The sequence below is a fragment of the Scaptodrosophila lebanonensis genome, unplaced genomic scaffold (genome assembly GCF_003285725.1).
Source record: "Scaptodrosophila lebanonensis strain 11010-0011.00,11010-0021.00 unplaced genomic scaffold, SlebRS2 tig00001410-arrow-pilon, whole genome shotgun sequence".
NCBI lineage: Eukaryota > Metazoa > Arthropoda > Insecta > Diptera > Drosophilidae > Scaptodrosophila > Scaptodrosophila lebanonensis.
The window spans coordinates 3,943,713-3,963,708 of NW_022060738.1; the positions used below are offsets into that span (position 1 = coordinate 3,943,713).

The 19,996-nt window shown below is 44.4% G+C and overlaps 1 protein-coding gene across 3 annotated transcripts in view; it reads right to left on the minus strand.

Moving 5' to 3' along the window:
* LOC115630493 overlaps positions 1-19,996 on the minus strand; it is a 96,851-nt gene that overhangs the window by 38,315 nt on the left and 38,540 nt on the right. For 2 of the 3 annotated variants that reach the window (XM_030527080.1, XM_030527081.1), the window contains exons 11-30: positions 17,010-17,153; positions 16,735-16,812; positions 14,949-15,131; positions 14,187-14,672; positions 11,687-14,131; positions 11,005-11,625; positions 10,628-10,945; positions 9,898-10,221; positions 9,518-9,835; positions 9,126-9,455; positions 8,737-9,063; positions 8,353-8,670; positions 7,806-8,129; positions 7,139-7,462; positions 6,443-7,072; positions 6,033-6,371; positions 5,636-5,944; positions 4,949-5,275; positions 3,272-4,861; positions 7-3,198 (exon numbers count right to left, since the gene is read on the minus strand). In XM_030527080.1, the coding sequence (XP_030382940.1) occupies positions 7-3,198; positions 3,272-4,861; positions 4,949-5,275; positions 5,636-5,944; positions 6,033-6,371; positions 6,443-7,072; positions 7,139-7,462; positions 7,806-8,129; positions 8,353-8,670; positions 8,737-9,063; positions 9,126-9,455; positions 9,518-9,835; positions 9,898-10,221; positions 10,628-10,945; positions 11,005-11,625; positions 11,687-14,131; positions 14,187-14,672; positions 14,949-15,131; positions 16,735-16,812; positions 17,010-17,153 (12,927 nt within the window). Of the gene's footprint in view, positions 1-6; positions 3,199-3,271; positions 4,862-4,948; positions 5,276-5,635; positions 5,945-6,032; positions 6,372-6,442; positions 7,073-7,138; positions 7,463-7,805; positions 8,130-8,352; positions 8,671-8,736; positions 9,064-9,125; positions 9,456-9,517; positions 9,836-9,897; positions 10,222-10,627; positions 10,946-11,004; positions 11,626-11,686; positions 14,132-14,186; positions 14,673-14,948; positions 15,132-15,309; positions 15,532-15,907; positions 16,568-16,734; positions 16,813-17,009; positions 17,154-19,996 lie in introns of all 3 variants that reach the window. The other variant, XM_030527079.1, reaches the window with a different exon arrangement.

Genomic DNA, 19,996 nt, shown 5'->3' on the forward strand with positions numbered 1-19,996 from the left:
TCCTACCTTGTTCTTGTTGACAACCGATGAAAGGATCTCCAGTGTATCCAACATTACATGTACAAATTGGTTGATGATTTGCCACAGTACAGAGTGCATTAAAGCCGCAAGCACCAATGCATGGATCTGCGCATTTTTGTCGGATGCACGCCTTCGTTGGTGTACATTCCGGGTTGATAGTGCACTCCGGACGGCAGTTTGGTGGCGTTCCAATAAAGTTGACAGTACATGAACAAGCTGGATTTCCGTTGATCTCTTTGCATTCCGAATTAGGTCCGCAAGGCGAAGGCGAGCATGGATTACCCCTTGCCTCGGGTGGAGGTTGGCGTTCCTCCTGATAACAACGTGTAAATGGATCGCCAGTGTAGCCCGTGTTACATGAGCATGATGGATTGTGATTGATAACTTGGCAGCGCGCGAATTGGCCACATGCACCGGGGCATGGATCAGTGCACTTTTTCTGAATACAAGCTGTTTGCAGAGAGCATTCTGAGCTTACAATGCACTCGGGTTTGCAAGCGGGTGGTGAGCCCAACATGCCGGGCTGACAAGCGCAAACTGCACCTTGCGCAGAGACGTGGCACAAGCTATTTGGACCACATGGATTTGGTTGGCATGGATCCTTAGCAACTGGAGTCTCCTGGCGACAGTGAATGAATGGATCACCTGTATAGCCCTTTAAACAGCTGCAAATTGGTATGTGGTTGGAAACATCACATTCGGTATTTTGGCCACAAGTGCCAGGACAGGGATCGACACATTTTTTGTTTAGACATGCCTTATTTGAAGCGCAGTCTGTGCTTAAAGTGCATTCTGGGCGGCAGCCGGTGTACGGGTCTCCTTGATAGTCTAGTAAGCAAGTGCAAATTCCATTGCGACACTCGGCATTGGCCCCACATGGCTGCAAGTCACAGGGGTCTTGTGATACTGGCGGAGGAGGGGTAGTTCTTTCAATGACCTCTACGCATTGTATAAATGGATCACCCGTGAAGCCGGTGCGGCAGATACAGATGGCCAAGTGGTTCTGGGTGCGACATTCAGTATTAATTCCACAAGAACCATCACAAGGATCGCGGCACTTTTCAGCGATACATGCACGATCTGGAGAACAGTCTGTATTAACAATACACTCTGGTCGACAGTTGGGCGGCGCTCCAATATAGTTTGGCAGGCATGAGCATGATGCCAAATCACCGCGAACACGGCATTCAGAATAAAGACCGCAGGGTGATGGTTGACATGGATTTCTCTTCTCCAATGTGTCCTTAGGCGCAGGTACTTCAGGTGCGGCAAAACAACGTGTAAATGGATCACCGGTCATGTCAAGAGGGCAACTGCAAATAGGATTGTGGTTGATCACCTCGCACTTGGCGCTAACGCCACATGTACCGGAGCATGGATTGGCGCATCGGAATTTGTGGCAAGCCTTGTTTTGGGGACATTCAGCGTTCACGGTGCACTCCGGCTTACAGTTGGGCGGAGATCCTGTAAAGTTATCCAGACAGGAGCATACGGCCAATCCATTAGCGGTGCGACATTTGCTGTTGGGACCGCATGGTGACGGGCTACAAGGATCGCCAACAGGTGGTGGAGTTGTAGGTTCAACACGACGGCAGCTTGCAAACGGATCACCTGTATATCCATCAATGCAAACACAGTTAGGCACATGATTTACAGCATAGCATTGGGCGTTAGAGCCGCATATGCCAGGGCAAGGATCTTGGCATTTATTGCGGATGCATGCCTTGTCCGTGGGACAGTCTGAACTAAGCACACATTCTGGTCGACAGCCTTCATAGGGATTTCCTTGGTATTCATCAATACATTTACAGGATGCGGCGCCATTGCGCTCAACGCATTCGGCGTTGGATCCACATGGCGATGGTTGGCAAGGTTTGATGGGTTCAACCTGTTGCGGCAAACAATGTACAAAAGCATTGCCAGCGTAACCTGCTGGACATGAACAGGATACAGAATGACCGATAACTCGGCACTCTGCGTTCGTGCCACATGATCCTGGGCAGGGATCGCGGCATTTGTTGTTGATACAAGCCTGCGTTGACGGGCAATCGGGATTTATTATGCACTCGGGACGGCAATTTGGCGGTGAACCAAAGAACTCTGGCTGACATTGACAAACCGGTCCTCCACGATCAATTTTACAAATCGAATTGGGCCCACAAGGCGATGGTACACAGAGGTCCTCTGGTGGTCTTGGGCTCTTCTCTTCTGGCTGCTGTGGTATATCGGTACAACCCTTAAATGGATCTCCTGTTTTTCCTGGTGGACATCCACAAATGGGACTATGGTTGATGACTTCACAGCGTGCCTCGATGCCGCAGGCGCCGGCGCAAGGATCAACACATTTCTTGTTGACGCAAGCATGTAAAGCTGAACACTCACTAGATACTACGCATTCTGGTCGGCATTGTGGTGGGGCACCAATAAATCCTTCAAGACAGGAACAAACAGCATGTCCATTGATGTCGCGGCACTGGCTATTCGCACCACATGGTGAAGGTGAACAAGCTCTGACTTCAGGAATGGGTTCTATGGCCTTTACACGACAATTGGTGAACGGATCTCCCTCGTAGCCTTGTAAACACGAGCAAACAGGAATGTGGTTCATGACTTCGCAAACAGCGTTGTTGCCACAAGTGCCTGGGCATGGATCCATACATTTGTTGCGCATGCAAGACTTGTCACGTGGACAGTCGGCTGATAGCGTGCACTCAGGTCGGCAACCTTCATAAGGATTTCCGTGGTAACTGTTTTGACAGCGGCATTCACCGTTGACGCAGTCGGCATTCGAACCACATGGATTTGGATCACAGGGATCATTGGGTCGTGGTATAACCTTTGTCTCTGGAAGCTTGCTGCATCGTATAAATGGATCACCAGTGTAACCGTCAATGCAGTTGCAAATAGGCAAGTGGTTCAGAACGTGACATTTGGCTTCAAAACCGCAAGAACCGGGACATGGATCACGACATTTCTGATTGATGCACGCCTCTGTGGGTCCGCATTCTGAGTTGAGCACACATTCTGGACGGCAACGTGGAGGTGCGCCGATAAAATCTGGCAGGCAAGAACAGGCCGGACTTCCGCCTACAATTTGGCATTTGGAATTGGGGCCGCATGGTGAAGGCACACACGATGGCGCTGGTGGTTCTGGTGTTGTTGTATCTTGCGTTATAGCTGTGTATAGAAAAATTACACAAATATTTAAGATTAGTAGGTAAACTTATTGGCAAATAAAAATAATACTTACGTATTGTAGTGCAATGCACAAATGGATCACCCGTCATGCCACGAGGACATGTGCAGATGGGACTGTGGTTTTTAGTGGTGCAAATGGCGCGTATGCCGCAAGTATGCTGGCACGGATCGACGCACTTGTTGTTAACGCAAGCGCGGTCTTGTACGCATTCTGCACTAACAACGCATTCGGGTCGACAGTTGGGTGGCTGGTTAACAAATCCAGATTGGCAAGAGCAAACCGCCTGGTTATTGATGTTTCGGCAATTGCTGTTGGGACCACAAGGCGATGGCGAACAGGGATTCAAAATTGGTGGCGGCGTCACTGGTATGGGTCTACAGCTGAAGAAGGGATCGCCGCTATAACCAGCTGGACAATTGCAAGTCGGGACATGGTTCTCCACCTCGCAGGTAGCATATTCGCCACACATATTGGCACATGGGTCAATGCACTTAAATCTTACGCATGCTAGCGCCGTGGAGCAGTCATCATTAAGTTCGCACTCGCGCCGGCAGCCACGTTCTGTATCATAGGCATTACCCTCAAATCCATCATGGCAGTAGCATGCGCCTGCTCCGTTTCGTTCACGGCATTCGGCATGAGGTCCACAGGGGGATGGCTCACATGGTGACTCAGGCGGCTGCGTAGGAAGCACAGGTTGTAAAAGCTGGCAGCCAAATAGCGGATCACCTTCATAGCCGTCAGCACACGAGCATACAGCATTGTGCTGGACCACCTGACAGAGAGCATTGCTCCCACAAGATCCTGGACAAGGATCAATACATCGTTCGTTTTGACATGACAAATGGTTTTGGCACTCATCGCTATTTGTACACTCAGGTCGGCAATTCGGTGGACGTCCAATGAAGTTAGCTTGACATGAGCAGGCAGCTTGTTCGCCTATCTCGCGGCATATGGAGTTAGGTCCGCAAGGTGATGGAACGCACGGGTTCTCTGTACTCTTACCAAGATCCTGGACGCAACCAGAAATGGGATCGCCTGTTAGTCCCGGAATACATGTGCATATTGGATTATGGTTGACCACTTGACATTTGGCATTATTTCCGCAGGCACCGCGACATGGATCAGCGCATTTCTGATTGATGCAGGCACGATTCTGGGCACATTCCGAACTGACGACGCATTCTGGTTTGCAAGATGGCGGTGCACCAATGTAACCTTCGATGCAACTGCAAACCGCATGGCTATTAGAATTACGGCACTCGCTGTATGGTCCACATGGCGAAGGTTGACATGGGTTTTCTGGACGGCGCGTCGCCACTTCAATAACGGCGCAAGTTGAATGTGGATCACCTGTATAACCATCAAAGCACATGCAATTTGGTGCATGGTTAAGCACGCGACACTCAGCGTTGATACCGCAAGCGCCTGGGCAAGGATCCTGACATTTGTTATTGATGCAAGCACGAGAGCGATCGCAGTCAGCATTTTGCACGCATTCAGGTCGACAACCGCTGTAAGGGTCACCAAAGTATTCGGGGAGGCAAGCGCACGAGCCTGCACCGTTGCGTTCACGACAAACTGCATTGGCGCCACACGGGCTGGGATTGCAAGGATTGCGTGGTTCTTCTGTAGGTTGGACTGTTATTTGGGAAAAGATTTGGAAAAAGAGAAAAATAAACAATATTGTAATATTTATTTTATATAGTCGGACCAAGTGATATATACTTTGCTGTACAATGGTACAGCCGGAGAAGGGATCTCCGGTGTAACCAGGATCGCATTGACATGTAGGATTGTGCTTAATGACTGTACACAGGGAGTGTATGCCGCACGCTCCGATACATGGATTAGCGCATTTCTGATTGACACATGCCAAATTTGCTGGACAGTCAGGACTACTCAAGCACTCGGGACGGCAGTTGGGTGGCCGGCCGAGATAGTTAGGTAGACAGGAACATGCAGGTGAACCGCGAACATCAATACATTTAGAATTGGGTCCACACGGTGAGGGTATACACGGGTTACCACTTTTTTGTGGAGGTATTGGCTCCACTATTTAGCCAGACAGGATCATGCAGGCCATGCAGGATGGGTGAAGGTCACACAAATACATTTATTACAAATATACACATATTTTACATAGTAAAGTTGGAAGTAGTTGGAGTAGAGCATAGTTGTAGGATTGATACAGTGTACATAAAATAAAAAATAAAGTAGATAAAGAAAAGATTAAGGTACGGAAATAAATACATGCAGGAAAGATTTTGCGACTTAACTCATTTGGACAAAAGTTACAGAGGTTATTTGATTGCACGTTTATTTGAATAGAACCAAGTCATTTAATAAATTTTAGCATATAACTGTTGTCCAATTGAACCAGCCCGCATGCGAAGGAGAATAACGCATGCTTACGTTTAATTTTTGTGCATCGATTGAAGGGATCTCCGGTAAAGCCTGGTGCACAAGAACATGCAGGATTGTGGTTTGTAACTTGGCAACGGGCTTCGATGCCACATGTACCCGGACAAGGATCAACGCATTTTTGATTCTGACAGTTTAAATCTTGTGCGCAGTCCGAACTGACAATGCACTCTGGACGGCAATTGGGTGCAGAGCCAATGAAACCAGCTTGACACGAACACACTGCATGATTGTTGATCTCACGACACTGGCTATATGGGCCGCAGGGGGATGGTACACATGGATTGACGTCGAACGCAGCTATGATTAGGAAAGGAAAATTGCTGTCAAGCTGCTTCATAATGTGGGGTGTTAGCAATAAGCGAGTGTTATTGCAAATGCAACATACGTGGTAAAGGCAGCTCTGGGATCTCACGGCATGCACTCGACGGGTTGCCAGTGTAGCCGGTCAGACATTGGCAAACAGGCAGATGATTGACAACGTGGCACTCTGCGTTCAGACCACAAACACCTGGACAAGGGTCCGTACATTTTTGATTAACGCAGGATTTGTCACGCGGGCAATCACTGTTTGCCACGCATTCTGGCCGACAGCCACTGTACGCATCTCCGTAGTATTCTGGTAGACAGGTACAAGAACCGGCGCCATTGCGCTCTCTACACTCAGCGTTGGGGCCACAGGGAGAGGGTATGCAAGGAGTCAGTCGTTCGTCAGGAATGGGTACAGCTAAAGGGTCGCAATAGACACACAATTAGCTTTTTTAGACGGATAGTTGTTAATGCAGTTGGTTGGCTTACTTTGTGGGTTACAACCAGCAAATGGATCGCCAGTATACCCTGATACACATGTGCAAACAGGGCTGTGATTGACCACATTACACTGCGCATTGAAACCGCAAGAGCCCGGGCAAGGATCCTTGCACCGTTCATTATTGCACGCCATATTTGCTGGACACTCCGAGTTTAAGGTGCATTCGGGTCGACAGTTCGGAGCACGTCCAATATAATTGGGTGCACAAGAGCAAACAGGCGTTTCACCGACGACACGGCACTGTGAATTAGGTCCACATGGACTAGGCACACACGGATTCTCATTGGCCTTTGGACGTTCTAGTTCTTCGACCCATGGTGCGCAGCGAACAAATGGGTCACCACTATAGCCAACTGGACAGGAACATATCGGATTGTGATTGGTCACCTTACATACAGCTTCGTTACCGCATGTACCAGGGCATGGATCTATACAGCGTAAGTTAACACAGGCCCTATTTTGCGGGCACTCGGAGCTAATCGAGCATTCTGGTCGACAAGAGGGAGGAGCTCCAATGTAATTGCTAATGCATGAGCAGACTGCATGTCCGTTTACTTCACGGCACTGGCTGTAAGGGCCACACGGTGAAGGACGGCAAGGTTGCAATGGTGCTAGCGCTAAAAAGTTAAAGGAGTATTTACTAAAAATCGGTCGGAACTAACACTATTAGGGGAATACTCTACATTTTGGTATTTCGCGGCAGTATTGTGATGGGTTTCCTGTAAACCCAGATGGACAACTGCAACTTGGAGCATGATTAATCACATGACACTCGGCTGCAATACCACAAACGCCCGGACAGGGATCACGGCATTTGTTGTTTAAGCATGCTCGGTTCTTGGAGCAGTCTGTGTTGAGTACGCACTCTGGGCGGCATTCAGTGTAAGGATCACCATTGTATTCGGGAAGGCAAGTGCAGGAGCCAACTCCATTACGTTCTTTGCACACTGCATTGGCACCGCATGGACTTGGATTACATGGTTCAGCGACTTCTGGCGGTACGATTACTACCAATTACGGGAAATTGTTTTAAATTATGTTTAAGAATAAGTGTTAAGCCTTACTTATTATAAAACCAATTTTCAAGTATTATAGTACTCTTGCAATAACTGTTACTACTTTTATGCGCCATTTGTCAAGACGAAATCCGTTTGCTAAATATTAATTTAATATTTGAAGTATTATTTTCATTGAACTTTTAACTTTAAAATATTGATTCTATAGCATAATCTATAAAAAAGGACCACAATACATGCATGTATGTATATATACGAAAAATGGCACAACATTTTTTTGCAAGAGTATATAATCTTCGAAATTCCGAAGGGTGATTTAATATCTTGTTCTTACTTTGTGGACTACACCCTGAGAAAGGATCACCCGCATAACCATCCAAGCAACGGCAAATAGGTCTATGATTATTTACAAGGCATGTGGCCTGCAAGCCGCAGGTTCCCACACATGGATCCTGACAACGTAGATTAATACAGGCCAAATTGCCAAGACACTCTGAGTTTGATGTGCACTCAGGACGACAATTTGGAGGTCTACCAACATAATGTTGCAAACATGAGCAAACGGCTTGTTCATTAGTCGATGAAACGCGACATTGTGAATTGGGTCCACACGGTGAAGGCACACATGGTTGAGTCGACTCTTGTATGATGGGGCGTTCTACATTTACCAGCATATGACACCAAATTACCACAGCAAGCAACAAAAAAAGCAAAATAATACGGAAAGAGTATTTATATAGGTATGTACTGATTGCGATGATGTATGTATATATTTGAGTGAATGCAAAATGATATGACACGATCAAAGCGTGGAGCATGAGCACCAGCATGAGGTCGCGTCAAATTAATGATGCTCGAATTGGTTGATTTTTGGTTCTTACTCTCTTCTTGGATGCATCGAACGAATGGATCACCACTATAACCAGGGCTGCATGAGCAAATTGGATTGTGGTTGAGAACACGGCAGAGTGCGTTGTTGCCGCAAGTACCTGGACAGGGGTCTTTACAGCGTTCGTTGATACATGACTTATCCTGAGCACATTCTGAGCTGGTCATACATTCGGGTCGACAATTGGGTGGTGCACCAATATAGTTGGCTAAGCAGGTGCATACCGCGTGACCGTTGATCGGACGACAGTTGCTGTAGAGGCCGCAGGGAGAGTGTTGACATGGGTTTTCAGGCTCTATGGGATCAGGATCTAACGAATTGAGAAGGTCTCAATTATTGTATTATCTGTTTGGGTCTAACGTGCTGTAAATCTTACAGATCGGGGCTTCGGGGATCAGGTGACAGCCGACAATTGGACTTCCGGTATAGCCCGGGAGACACTCACAGTTGGGCGCATGGTTGATGACGCCGCATTCAGCGTTATGCCCGCACATACCAGGGCACGGGTCAATACATTTTTGATTGATGCAAGCATGAGACTTGGGACAATCGGAATTGATTACACACTCGGGACGACATTCAATATATGGATCACCGAAGTATTCGGGTATGCATTTGCAGGCTGCCGCGAGATTGCGTTCCTCGCATATTGAATTTAAGCCACAAGGACTTGGTCGGCACGGCTGAACTTTCTCAATTGGAGCTGCAATGCGGAATCATGCATTTCAGTGCATATATTTTTTTTACTAGTGAAAATCAACCTACTTTCAATGATCTGATAGCAGCCGGTGAACGGATCGCCTGTGAAACCAGCTTCACAAAGGCACATTGGTGTATGAGAGCTGACATGGCAAAGTGCATTGTTGCCACAAGAACCGGCGCAGGGATCTGCGCAGCGTGCATTCATACAGGCCATATTGGAGGCACACTCTGAGTTAATAGTGCACTCCGGTCGGCATGCAGGCGGACGTCCTATGTAATTAGCTATACAGGAGCAAACAGCTCCATTGCTTGTAATACGACATTGTGAGTTTGGACCGCAAGGTGTAGGTACACAGGGGTTGTATGGTGCTATAGGTTCTATTGGCGTTGGTTCTATAAAAATTCAAAAATTTGTTTGCATTTCTCATGTTGTACAGATACTAAACAGCACGTACTTCTTTTTAGTACACATTGGTGGAAAGGATCGCCAGTGTAGCCCTCGAAGCAACTACAGATTGGGGAATGGTTTGTCACTCGACAAAGCGCGTTGTAGCCGCAAGTTCCTGGGCATGGATCTTGGCAGCGTTGATTGATACAAGTCTTATCCGAAGGACATTCCGCACTTGTAACACACTCAGGCTTACAGTTGGGAGGACTTCCTAAGTAATTAGGTAAACAGGCGCACACCGCCCGATTATCCACATTATGACAACTGCTAAAGAGGCCACATGGCGAAGGTCTACATGGGTCCTTGGGTAATGGTAGGTACATATCTGAGTCATTAAAAAGGGGGTGTTATTTCTTAAATATTTGAATAGCCCGTATATTTTCATACTTGATGGAATTTTAATACAAGCGCGCAGTGGATTTCCGCTAAACCCAGATTCACATCTGCATACAGGTTGGTGATGTGCTACATGGCAAATAGCATCAAAACCACAGGCGTTGGGACATGGATCTCGGCATTTCATATTTATGCAAGCCTTGTTGGTAGGACAGTCGCTATTTTGTAAACATTCAGGGCGACAATTGATGTAGGGATCACCAAAATAGTTTTGAATGCAGCTGCATGAACCAGCACCGTTACGTACGCGACAAATGGCATTCGCACCACATGGCGATGGATTGCATGGGTCATTCGGAATGTCGGGCACCACGACTAAATATATGCAAGATAGTGATAAGGAAGCAGTAAGATGATATTTACAATAAAAACACCGGTAAAGGGCTTACATAGTAACAAAAAAGTATACTCTAAAAATAAACAAATATTTTTTCATGCTTTTTTTACGTATCAATGTTCAATAGTTAAATCAAAATGCTTTGACTGTTGAACACTTATTTGTAGATAAGCCTTATACGTAAAATAGATAGCATTCTCAACCTAAAATATGAGATGAAAAATTTGTACATAATGTAGACATGCATGATATTACAAGTATACAAATACCAATAACCATATCCTAGAAACATATTGAGAAATAAAACAACATTAAAGGCAAAATTGTGCTCAATTAATTGCGCACTTATAGGGAATGTTCTTAAATGAAAAATGATGTACTCACTTTGATGCATACTGCATCCAGTGTATGGATCGCCTTCATAACCTTCAAGACAACTGCACTTTGGTTGATGATGCTGTGTTGTACACAGAGCATTGAAACCACAAGTTCCGATACAAGGATCTTCGCAGCGCTGCCGTATGCAAGCGCGATTCGACGGGCAATCCTGGTTAATGGCACACTCAGGTCGGCAATTAGGAGGTGCACCGAACATTCCAGCTACGCAAGAGCACTCAGCACGGTTATTGATATCACGGCACTGGGCATTAGGCCCACAAGGGCTTGGTATACAAGGATTCACCTTGCGCTCTGGTTCTGGAGCTTTTAGTAAAAAGATCGTATGTTAAAGCTTGCGTTTATTTATGTCTCTTATTACTTACGTTTTGGTACACATTGCTCAAATGGATCGCCTATGAAGTCTTTCGGACATGAACAGATTGGATTGTGATTAAGTACTTGACACTTGGCATTAAACCCACAAGTTCCGCTGCAAGGATCAGCGCACTTTTGATGAATACACGCCAAGTCTTGACTGCACTCAGAGCTAACTACACATTCGGGTCTGCATGTTGGTGGCGCGCCAAAATAGCCAACTTGGCAGCTACATGTAGGATGTCCTTCCACAGTGCGGCATATACTGTTTGGGCCGCACGGATTAGGTTCACATACACTAACTGGACCAATTGGTGTACGCTTGCAGCCGATAAATGGATCACCTTCAAAACCACGTTCACAGCTGCATGTCGGTAAATGATTGACGACTGCGCACTCAGCATTGGCACCACAGGCACCTATGCAAGGATTTCGGCAGTGTTGCTTAATGCACGCAAGTGGCGAAGGACATTCTGAGTTGTAAATGCACTCTGGTCTGCAGCCAGTACTGTATGGGTCGCCAAAATAGGGTTCAATGCAACTGCAGCGTGCAGCGCCATTGTGTGGAGTACACACGGCGTTTTCGGCGCAAGGATTCGGGTAGCAGGGACTTATATGATCTTGTGGTTCTATACAAATTTGAAAATTAGGTGTTGATCTTGTAAGTTAATGTTTTAATGGAAAACTTACTTTCTTCAATTACTTTGGAGCAACCAACAAATGCATCTCCTTCATATCCTTGGTCACAGCTGCAATGTGCCGAGTGAGCCACAACTGTGCAGCGAGCATTGTGTCCGCATGTGTTGGAGCATGGATTTTGACATTTCTCTTGAATGCACGCCTTATCGGCAGGACATTCGCTGCTTAGTGTACACTCTGGTCGACAGTATGGTGGGCTGCCGATATAGTTAGCTACACAAGAGCATACTGGGCGATTCTGTTTGATTTGGCATATAGAGTTAGGTCCACAAGGCGATGGCACACAAGGATTCTCTGGTGTTTTTCCCTCTGGTTTTTCTGGTATGCGAGAACATGAAACAAACGGATCGCCTTCGAAGTTTTGATCGCAAGAGCATATCGGATTATGATTGAGGACCTCACAACGTGCTCCCACACCACATGTTCCAGGGCAAGGATTTGCACAGCGTTGATTTAGACAAGCTTGATTCAATGGACATTCAGAGCTTACAATGCACTCTGGCTGGCAGACTGGTGGGGCACCCTTGAAATTAGGCAAACATGAGCATGCAGCGTACCCATTGGCAGATGCGAGGCAGCGTGAGTTCGGACCGCAAGGCGATGGTTCACATGGGTTTCGTGGACGCTCTGTGGGTGTTACAGATGGGGGCAAGTAATAAGGACTGCATGAAAGGAATGCGTCTCCGCTGAATCCCTCGGCGCACACACAAACTGGTGCATGATTGACGGCACGACAAATAGCATTAATTCCACACACGCCAATGCAGACATCCGTACATTTTGAGTTTACGCAAGATTTATCAGCCGGACAATCACTGTTTAGTACGCATTCGGGTCGACAACCCAGTTGAGGATCTCCAAAGTAACCTTTACGGCAAACGCAAGCTAATCCGCCACTAAGACGTTTACAGTCAGCATTGGGTCCACATTGCAATTTGGCACAGCTTGGCGAAGGAGTTGGCACAATAGGGGATGGGGGTGAGCATTGGTCATAGGGATTTCCATAGAGGCCTGTTGGACAAGCACATATCGGATTGTGCTCATAGGTATTACAAATCGCATTTCGACCACATGACCCTGGGCAAGGATCTAAGCAACGTTGGCTCAAACAAGCACGGTCAAACGGACAATCAGAGTTTGTGAGGCACTCAGGTCGGCAACGAGGATTTTGTTGAGCATCCGCACCAAAGCAAGGATCGCACAGAGCAACGCCATCACCATAGACTGAGCACACATCTTGTGGACCACAAGGTGATGGAGCGCAAGGATCACGCGTTATATTTTTTAATATCCCAATGGGCACACATTGCAGGAAGGCATCACCAGTAAAACCATCCAAGCAGTGACAGATTGGGGTATGCTGACGTACGTTGCATATGGCATTAATGCCACAGATGGTTCCAGCACAGGGGTCCACACACTTATGATTAATGCAGGACAAAGCCTCTCCGCAATCCGAGTTAATATCACATTCTGGATTGCAACCAGACTGTGGATCGCCCAAGTAGCCTGGTAAGCAGGAACATACAGCCCGATTATTTAGTAGCTTGCATTCGCTGTTCCTGCCACAAGGGCTAGGAACGCATGCATTAGACTTAGGTCTATCGAGGGCATAGCAGCGTACGCCCGGATTGCCAGTCAAACCAGAATTACAGGAGCATACTGGGTGGTGCTCTTCTACACGGCAATTGGCACCTTGACCGCAAGCTCCCGGACAAGGGTCGTAACAATGAAAACCCATACAGGCTTTGCTGCTCGGGCAATCAGAGTCCACTTGACATTCGTAACCGTGGCAGCCAATGAGTGATGTGGGGTCGCCGGATAATCCATCTGGACATATGCATGCATTTTGACCATCGCCAGTAACCACGCATTTTGCATTTGGACCGCATGGGTTAGGATCACACACTGTGCGACTTGGCTCGCGGCAGCTTTGATAAGGGTCACCAACATACCCGGAGCGACAGTAGCACTCTTCACGATTTCCAGTAACATAGCAGTCGGCGTTGCGTCCGCATGGACCTGGCTGACAGAGCTCAATCGAAACGGCCGGCTTTTCGCATAATCTGAAGGGGTTTCCGATCTTATTGTCTGGACAATAGCAAACAGGTTGACGTGAAGAGTCACAAATAGCGCCAGTTCCACAAGGATTTGGATCGCAAGGATTAATGGGCTCAACACATCCGCGTATCGTATTTGGACTCTCGACATAGCCAGGCAGACATGTACACTTTGAGAAACCATTCTTAAGTACTGAACATTGGGTGTTAGGGCCACATGGTGAAGGCTCGCATGGGTTTGAGGGCAGCTCACAAGCAATAAGTGGTGGTTGACCCTCATACTCGGGTAGACAGAAGCACACTGGTGCACCACCAACTCGACGACATCCAGAATTGGGACCACATGGATTTGGTGTGCACTCATCGCCCTCAGGAACTGTAAAACGGATATATCACTGTTTGTATTAGTGTAGCATATTAAATAAACTTACTGCAGTTTTTGAATGGATTTCCGGTAAGACCTTTTGGACAGTAGCAAATTGGATTGCCGTTGTCTAGTTCGCATAGTGCATTGAGGCCACATGGGTTTGGCTCGCAAGGATTTTGTGGTGGACTGCAAGCTAATTTGGGGTTGCCATTGTAACCAGGAGGACATTTGCACACGGCACGATGATTAATGACATCGCATAGCGCAAAAGCACCACACTGACAGGGTGATGCACATTTTTCATTTATGCAGGCCTGGCTGGCATCACATTCCGAGTCAGCGCGGCATCCTTGTAGCTGCTGGCATTGCACATAAGCATTACCAAAATGTCCAGGCAAACAGCGACAATCGACACCATGATTAATGGCAATACATTCTGCATTTTCGCCACATGAATCCTCCTGACATGGATTGATGCAGCGACGATTGAGGCGATCACAAAGCTTATTTGGTGGGCAGTCTTCGTTGTATTGGCAGACTTGGGTGCGTGCTGAAGTTTATTTGGTTATGGTGTTGTGCGAGACATTTTTGTGTATTTATAATATTTTTTTTGGGTGTTGGTTTATTTATTTATTTTTGATTTGCCCGAGTTCAAGTGTTAGACAGTATGATTTTGTACATGAGGCAGTGACGGTGTACGGGAATTTGTACAGTGTATGAAAGAAAGAGGTTTGAAAACAAAAAATAGTTGTTGCTCATTATCAGAGTTTAATTAGCAATCAGTGCATTCTATTTGCAGGGATTAACACACTAATATCTTACTAACCTGGTTGGCAGCCAACAAGACCATTGCCTTCATATCCATCCATGCAGCTGCAATCAGCTGCATGATTGGTGTTGATACAAACCGCATTTTTGGCACATGGGTCGTGAACATCGCATGGGTGTTGACAACGTTGATTAACACAGGCCTCAGTAATTCCGCAGTCAGAGTTTTCTGTGCATTCCACTGTGGAATATAAAAACCCGGCGCGTAAGAAGAATATACTTCACTCTATTTTATTATAATAATAATTACTAATTATATTAAACTCCAAAATTACGTTCAACGAACCCGATCGAAATTAAATTGTTTTCATGATTGGTTGTATTAATGCTTAATGGTTAGTGTTATGATTATTGCTTACTTGAACTCAATGTTGGGGCACATTTGATCATTGGATTGCCCTCATGGCCCTCAGGGCAAGTGCAAATCGGCCGGTGACCTTTAGCCGTACATTTTGCGCTTGCTGCACAGATTTTTGCAAACTCACAAGGATCATGACACAAGCCCATATAACAGGCCTCGCTTTCAATACAATCGTTGTTGGATTGGCAAGGTTCTGGGGTTTTCGGTGTGCCGGATGGTTCTACTTGTTAGAAATGAATAGTATTATTGTTAGAGTTATTATTTTTGTTAGGCTGAAGGATTATATGATTTAAATACAATTAAAAACGAGTGAGAATTTTGTGCATATATACAAACAGCTGAATTTTTACAATTTTATGTACAAATTTGGAAAGGTATAGTTTGTAATACTTATTTATGTTTTATCTTATATATAGACTTCATTATCTATATTGGAAATCTCTTAAAATTGCCTGATTAATGAAAAGGCCTTTAAATTCTAAACCTATAGGCCCGTACTTATTTTAGAAGTTATTAATAAAACTTGAAAATAAAGTCTCAACTTTCATCGAATTTGTCGAAGTTTACTTAAAAAGCGTTACAAACATAACATATACCTTTTTTCTGGCAACTCCCCAGTTTACAGTGCTCGTTAGAAGCACAGTTAGTATCTACTGTACATTGGTTAATTATTTTGATATCTGTAGTGCTCTCCACTGGGGCAGGGGTTGTGATAGGTATTTCAAAAATGTCCATAGTTGTGCCCGCTACTGCTGGCATCTCAGTGGGTAGTGCAGATTTGCTTGTTAATGTTGTAGTTTCTGGTATTTCATTTGATGTATCGAGACGTGTCGTCTTCATTTTTGGCGTTGTTGTACGCCTATCACTACTGCCCATATTATCTTCACCACGTAATGTAGTTCTAGCTGTTGTAGTAGCCGTTGTTGCTGGTCTAGGTGTGGGTGTATCGGTAATATTATTTTCACCATCGCGATAGCCTTTCGTGTGACCTGATTTTGCTGTCGTACTCTCTGTATTTGTTCTAATTGTTGTGATGTGCGATGTTATTGGACCAGCAGTAGTTTTGTTAGTAGTGGTAATGATTGTGCTCGTTTCATTGCTAAGATTGGTGGTAGTGTGAGTAGTCGCATCGCTGCTGGGCGTCGTTTTGGGGCCAATGTTTGGGTTAGCTGTGGTTTTTGCATTGAATATTGTTGATGTTGACGTTGGTTTCTTTGTGGTTTTGTTGGTAGTGCTAGTTGTTATTGTTACATTAGCTAGGGAGAGAGATATATTTACAGGGGTAAAGGATTGTTAATATACTGTACAGATATATACAAGATTTATTTACATTTGTTAATAAAAGTAATAATATTTTATTCGATTTTTATTGCTTTATATACATATATAGATATCATACAAATTGCAGAAAACTGGAACTTACCTTTAATACAAGCGCCAGTTGTGGGATCACAATTGGCACCAGGAGGACAGTGTTCGCAGCCAGGCGTACGACCAGTTGCTACACAATCATGTACATATAAATTAAAATCGGTCTATTAAATTTATACAATTATGCTTACCATCACGACAGTGGCACCCATCACATTCGAATCCATTACGGCAATCAGACTTACGTTGACATTCACACACTATAATTTGACATATATACGTACATTTAAAAAAAAAAGTAAAATAAAAATGCCTTGGCATACCCACCTTTAGAACAAACAGGCTGATGTTCAATGACTCGACAATCTTCGCTTCGACCACAGGGATTCTCATACGAGCAAGGATCCACACAGAGTGCATTTACACATGCCTGTTGGGTGGGGCATTCATCGCTAGATGTGCAACCGATTTCTATTCGTGCATTTGAAAAACGTTGAAAATTAACATATTACTTAGGAATATATATATGGATCTAAGCAAGCTTTTTTAGCACAACATAGTGTGTCTGTTGAGAATATATCGGCTCAAATTCAGTAATGTGTTAAACATAATTAAATATCCTGTTTTAAAGCATATTTTTCTCCATATATTTAATGCAGTTAGTAAAAATTGCATTTTTGGATTTACGTGATGTTTTTTTGTTCCAATTTGCATATAGGATAGTAGCAGCCTTATCAAATAACTTTAATTGTTTAGTTTAGCTCGTTAATAGCAGTCGCAAAACAACGTATACACATGCAAGTAAGCTAAGTATAAATAGTATTTGCACTTAGTAAGCATTATAAAAGCCTTCAGCAATCACACCAGGATCTTGTTAGTAAACATAACACCACATGCATTGGTTAATTTAAATTATATTGTATTATAACATTTACACTTACACAGATAACAAACATATACTATACTTTAAAAAACAAATATACAAACTTCTACGAGTATTTACATATTCAACACAAAATGCGTACACATTTTATTGACTTAACATGCAAATCGAACATATTAAAAGGGAGTACGAAGATAATGTAAAGTGATGTAGGGCGTGAGAAAGGGCATGACGATATTTTGGGCACACAACAGAAAAAATGGTTCACTGGACTAGCAGGCAGGCGAACAGGCAGGCAACTATTATGAACGAGCAACGTAAAAGACATGCAAACGATTGCGCTTATAAGAGAGTTTCGTTTGGTCGGTGCATGAAACAGAAACAAACGAACATGGTATACTATACATATAAAGCGCATGTTGTTGTCCACACCATTCAAAATTGGAGAACTTCGACATGGTGCTAAGGGTGATGGTGATAAATAGGTGTTTGTGGTGCAAGCCTTAGCTTATAAAACAGCTAAAGAAGCAGAAGAATCGGAGAGAGAACAAATGTGGCTGAAAAGGTGGTTTTCCATCCGCATAAACACATGGAGTTTCCGAGAACATAAACAAAAACATGCAGGTGTCCGCCAAAAAGGTGGCTGGGTCCGTAGATAATAAAATGACATTCAATGCTAGAGGGCTACTACGTTTTTGCCGGATCTATTGGCTTTAATGTAGTTGGCACAACAATGTCATAGAATTTCACCGAAAACCTTTGGTTCATTGCAATTCATTCATTTAATTTAACACAATTGAATTGATATCAAAACTTAATAATAATTTACACAAACTTAGTTACCTGCATTTATATAACAATCTGGTTTATTTACATCTGCGGTGGTATCACAAAGGCACAAAACGGTGTGGTTTAATGTTCGACAAACAGTAAAATTTGTAGTTGCACAGATAGATTGATAATGCTCACAAGGTCTTATACAAACGGTCTTCAAACATATTTCGTCGTCTAAGCAGTCGTACATTGTCCTACATTTCAAAAACTGTTCGGGTGTGGTACTATCTGTCACTAGCGCTTCGGTTGTATTTATAACATCATATGGGAATTGCGTGTGGTTTGCAAAATATATCTTTTCGGTAGTAACATCTGCAGGATATCGCATTGATGTATAAAAGAAGGGAGTCATTAAATTAACAGTCGTCGTTCCAACAGTCAGAGGAGCGGGAGTTGTATCCTTAGAAGTAAATCCCTGAGTGGGGATTGTTGTGTAAGTTTCAGTTGTTGGTATTAATGATGATCCCTTTGAATATATTCTTTCAGTTGCAATAGATTCAGTATCCTGTTCAGTCATATGTACAGTAGTTGAAATGGAACTATCCCGTTCAGTTGGACGCATTTTGAACGAAATCGTAGTAGTTTCTTCACTTAATGTTGTTGGAAATTTTGCGTCCATCGGAGTAGTTCCTTCGAATGAAAATTTTTCAGTCGGTATTGTTGGTGCCGTTTGCAGTGTTGGTTGGTCGGTTGTCACAACTGAAGTTGTCGTGTCATAATTCAGAATAGAACCTCTGAAAGTTGAAAAAGAACTATCTTGTTCTGTTGGACGCGTTTCGAACGAAATCGTAGTAGTTCCTTCAGATAATGTTGTTGGACGTTTTGTGTACTTAATATAGGTCGGAGTAGTTCCTTCAGAAGAATATTTTTCAGTCGATTTTTCGGTTGTCACATATGATGTTGTCGTTTCATAGCTCAGAGTAGAACCTGTTGACTCCACTGAACTACTTTCTGCAGTGGGGCCCGTTTTGTAAGGTTGTGTAGTTGTTTCCCCAGAAGAGGTGGTTGAAGTGTTAGCGATAGGTATGAAGGTTGTTCCTTCGGAGTGTGTTCTTTCAGTAGGAGTAGTTCCAGTTTCTTGTTCAGTCGTCTGTTCTGCAGTTGAAGAGAAACTCTCCCGATCAGTTGGTTTTATTTCTATTGAAATCGTAGTAGTTTCTTCAGATAATGTTGTTGGAAGTTTTGTGTCCTTCAAATAGGTTGGAGTAGTTCCTTCAGAAGAAGATTTTTCAGTCGATTTTTCGGTTGTCACATATGATGTTGTCGTTTCATAGCTCAGAGTAGAACCTGTTGACTCCACTGAACTACTTTCTGCAGTGGGGCCCGTTTTGTAAGGTTGTGTAGTTGTTTCCCCAGAAGAGGTGGTTGAAGTGTTAGCGATAGGTATGAAGGTTGTTCCTTCGGAGTGTGTTCTTTCAGTAGGAGTAGTTCCAGTTTCTTGTTCAGTCGTCTGTTCTGCAGTTGAAGGGAAACTCTCCCGATCAGTTGGTTTTATTTCTATTGAAATCGTAGTAGTTTCTTCAGATAATGTTGTTGTAAGTTTTGTGTCCTTCAAATAGGTTGGAGTAGTTCCTTCAGAAGAAGATTTTTCAGTCGA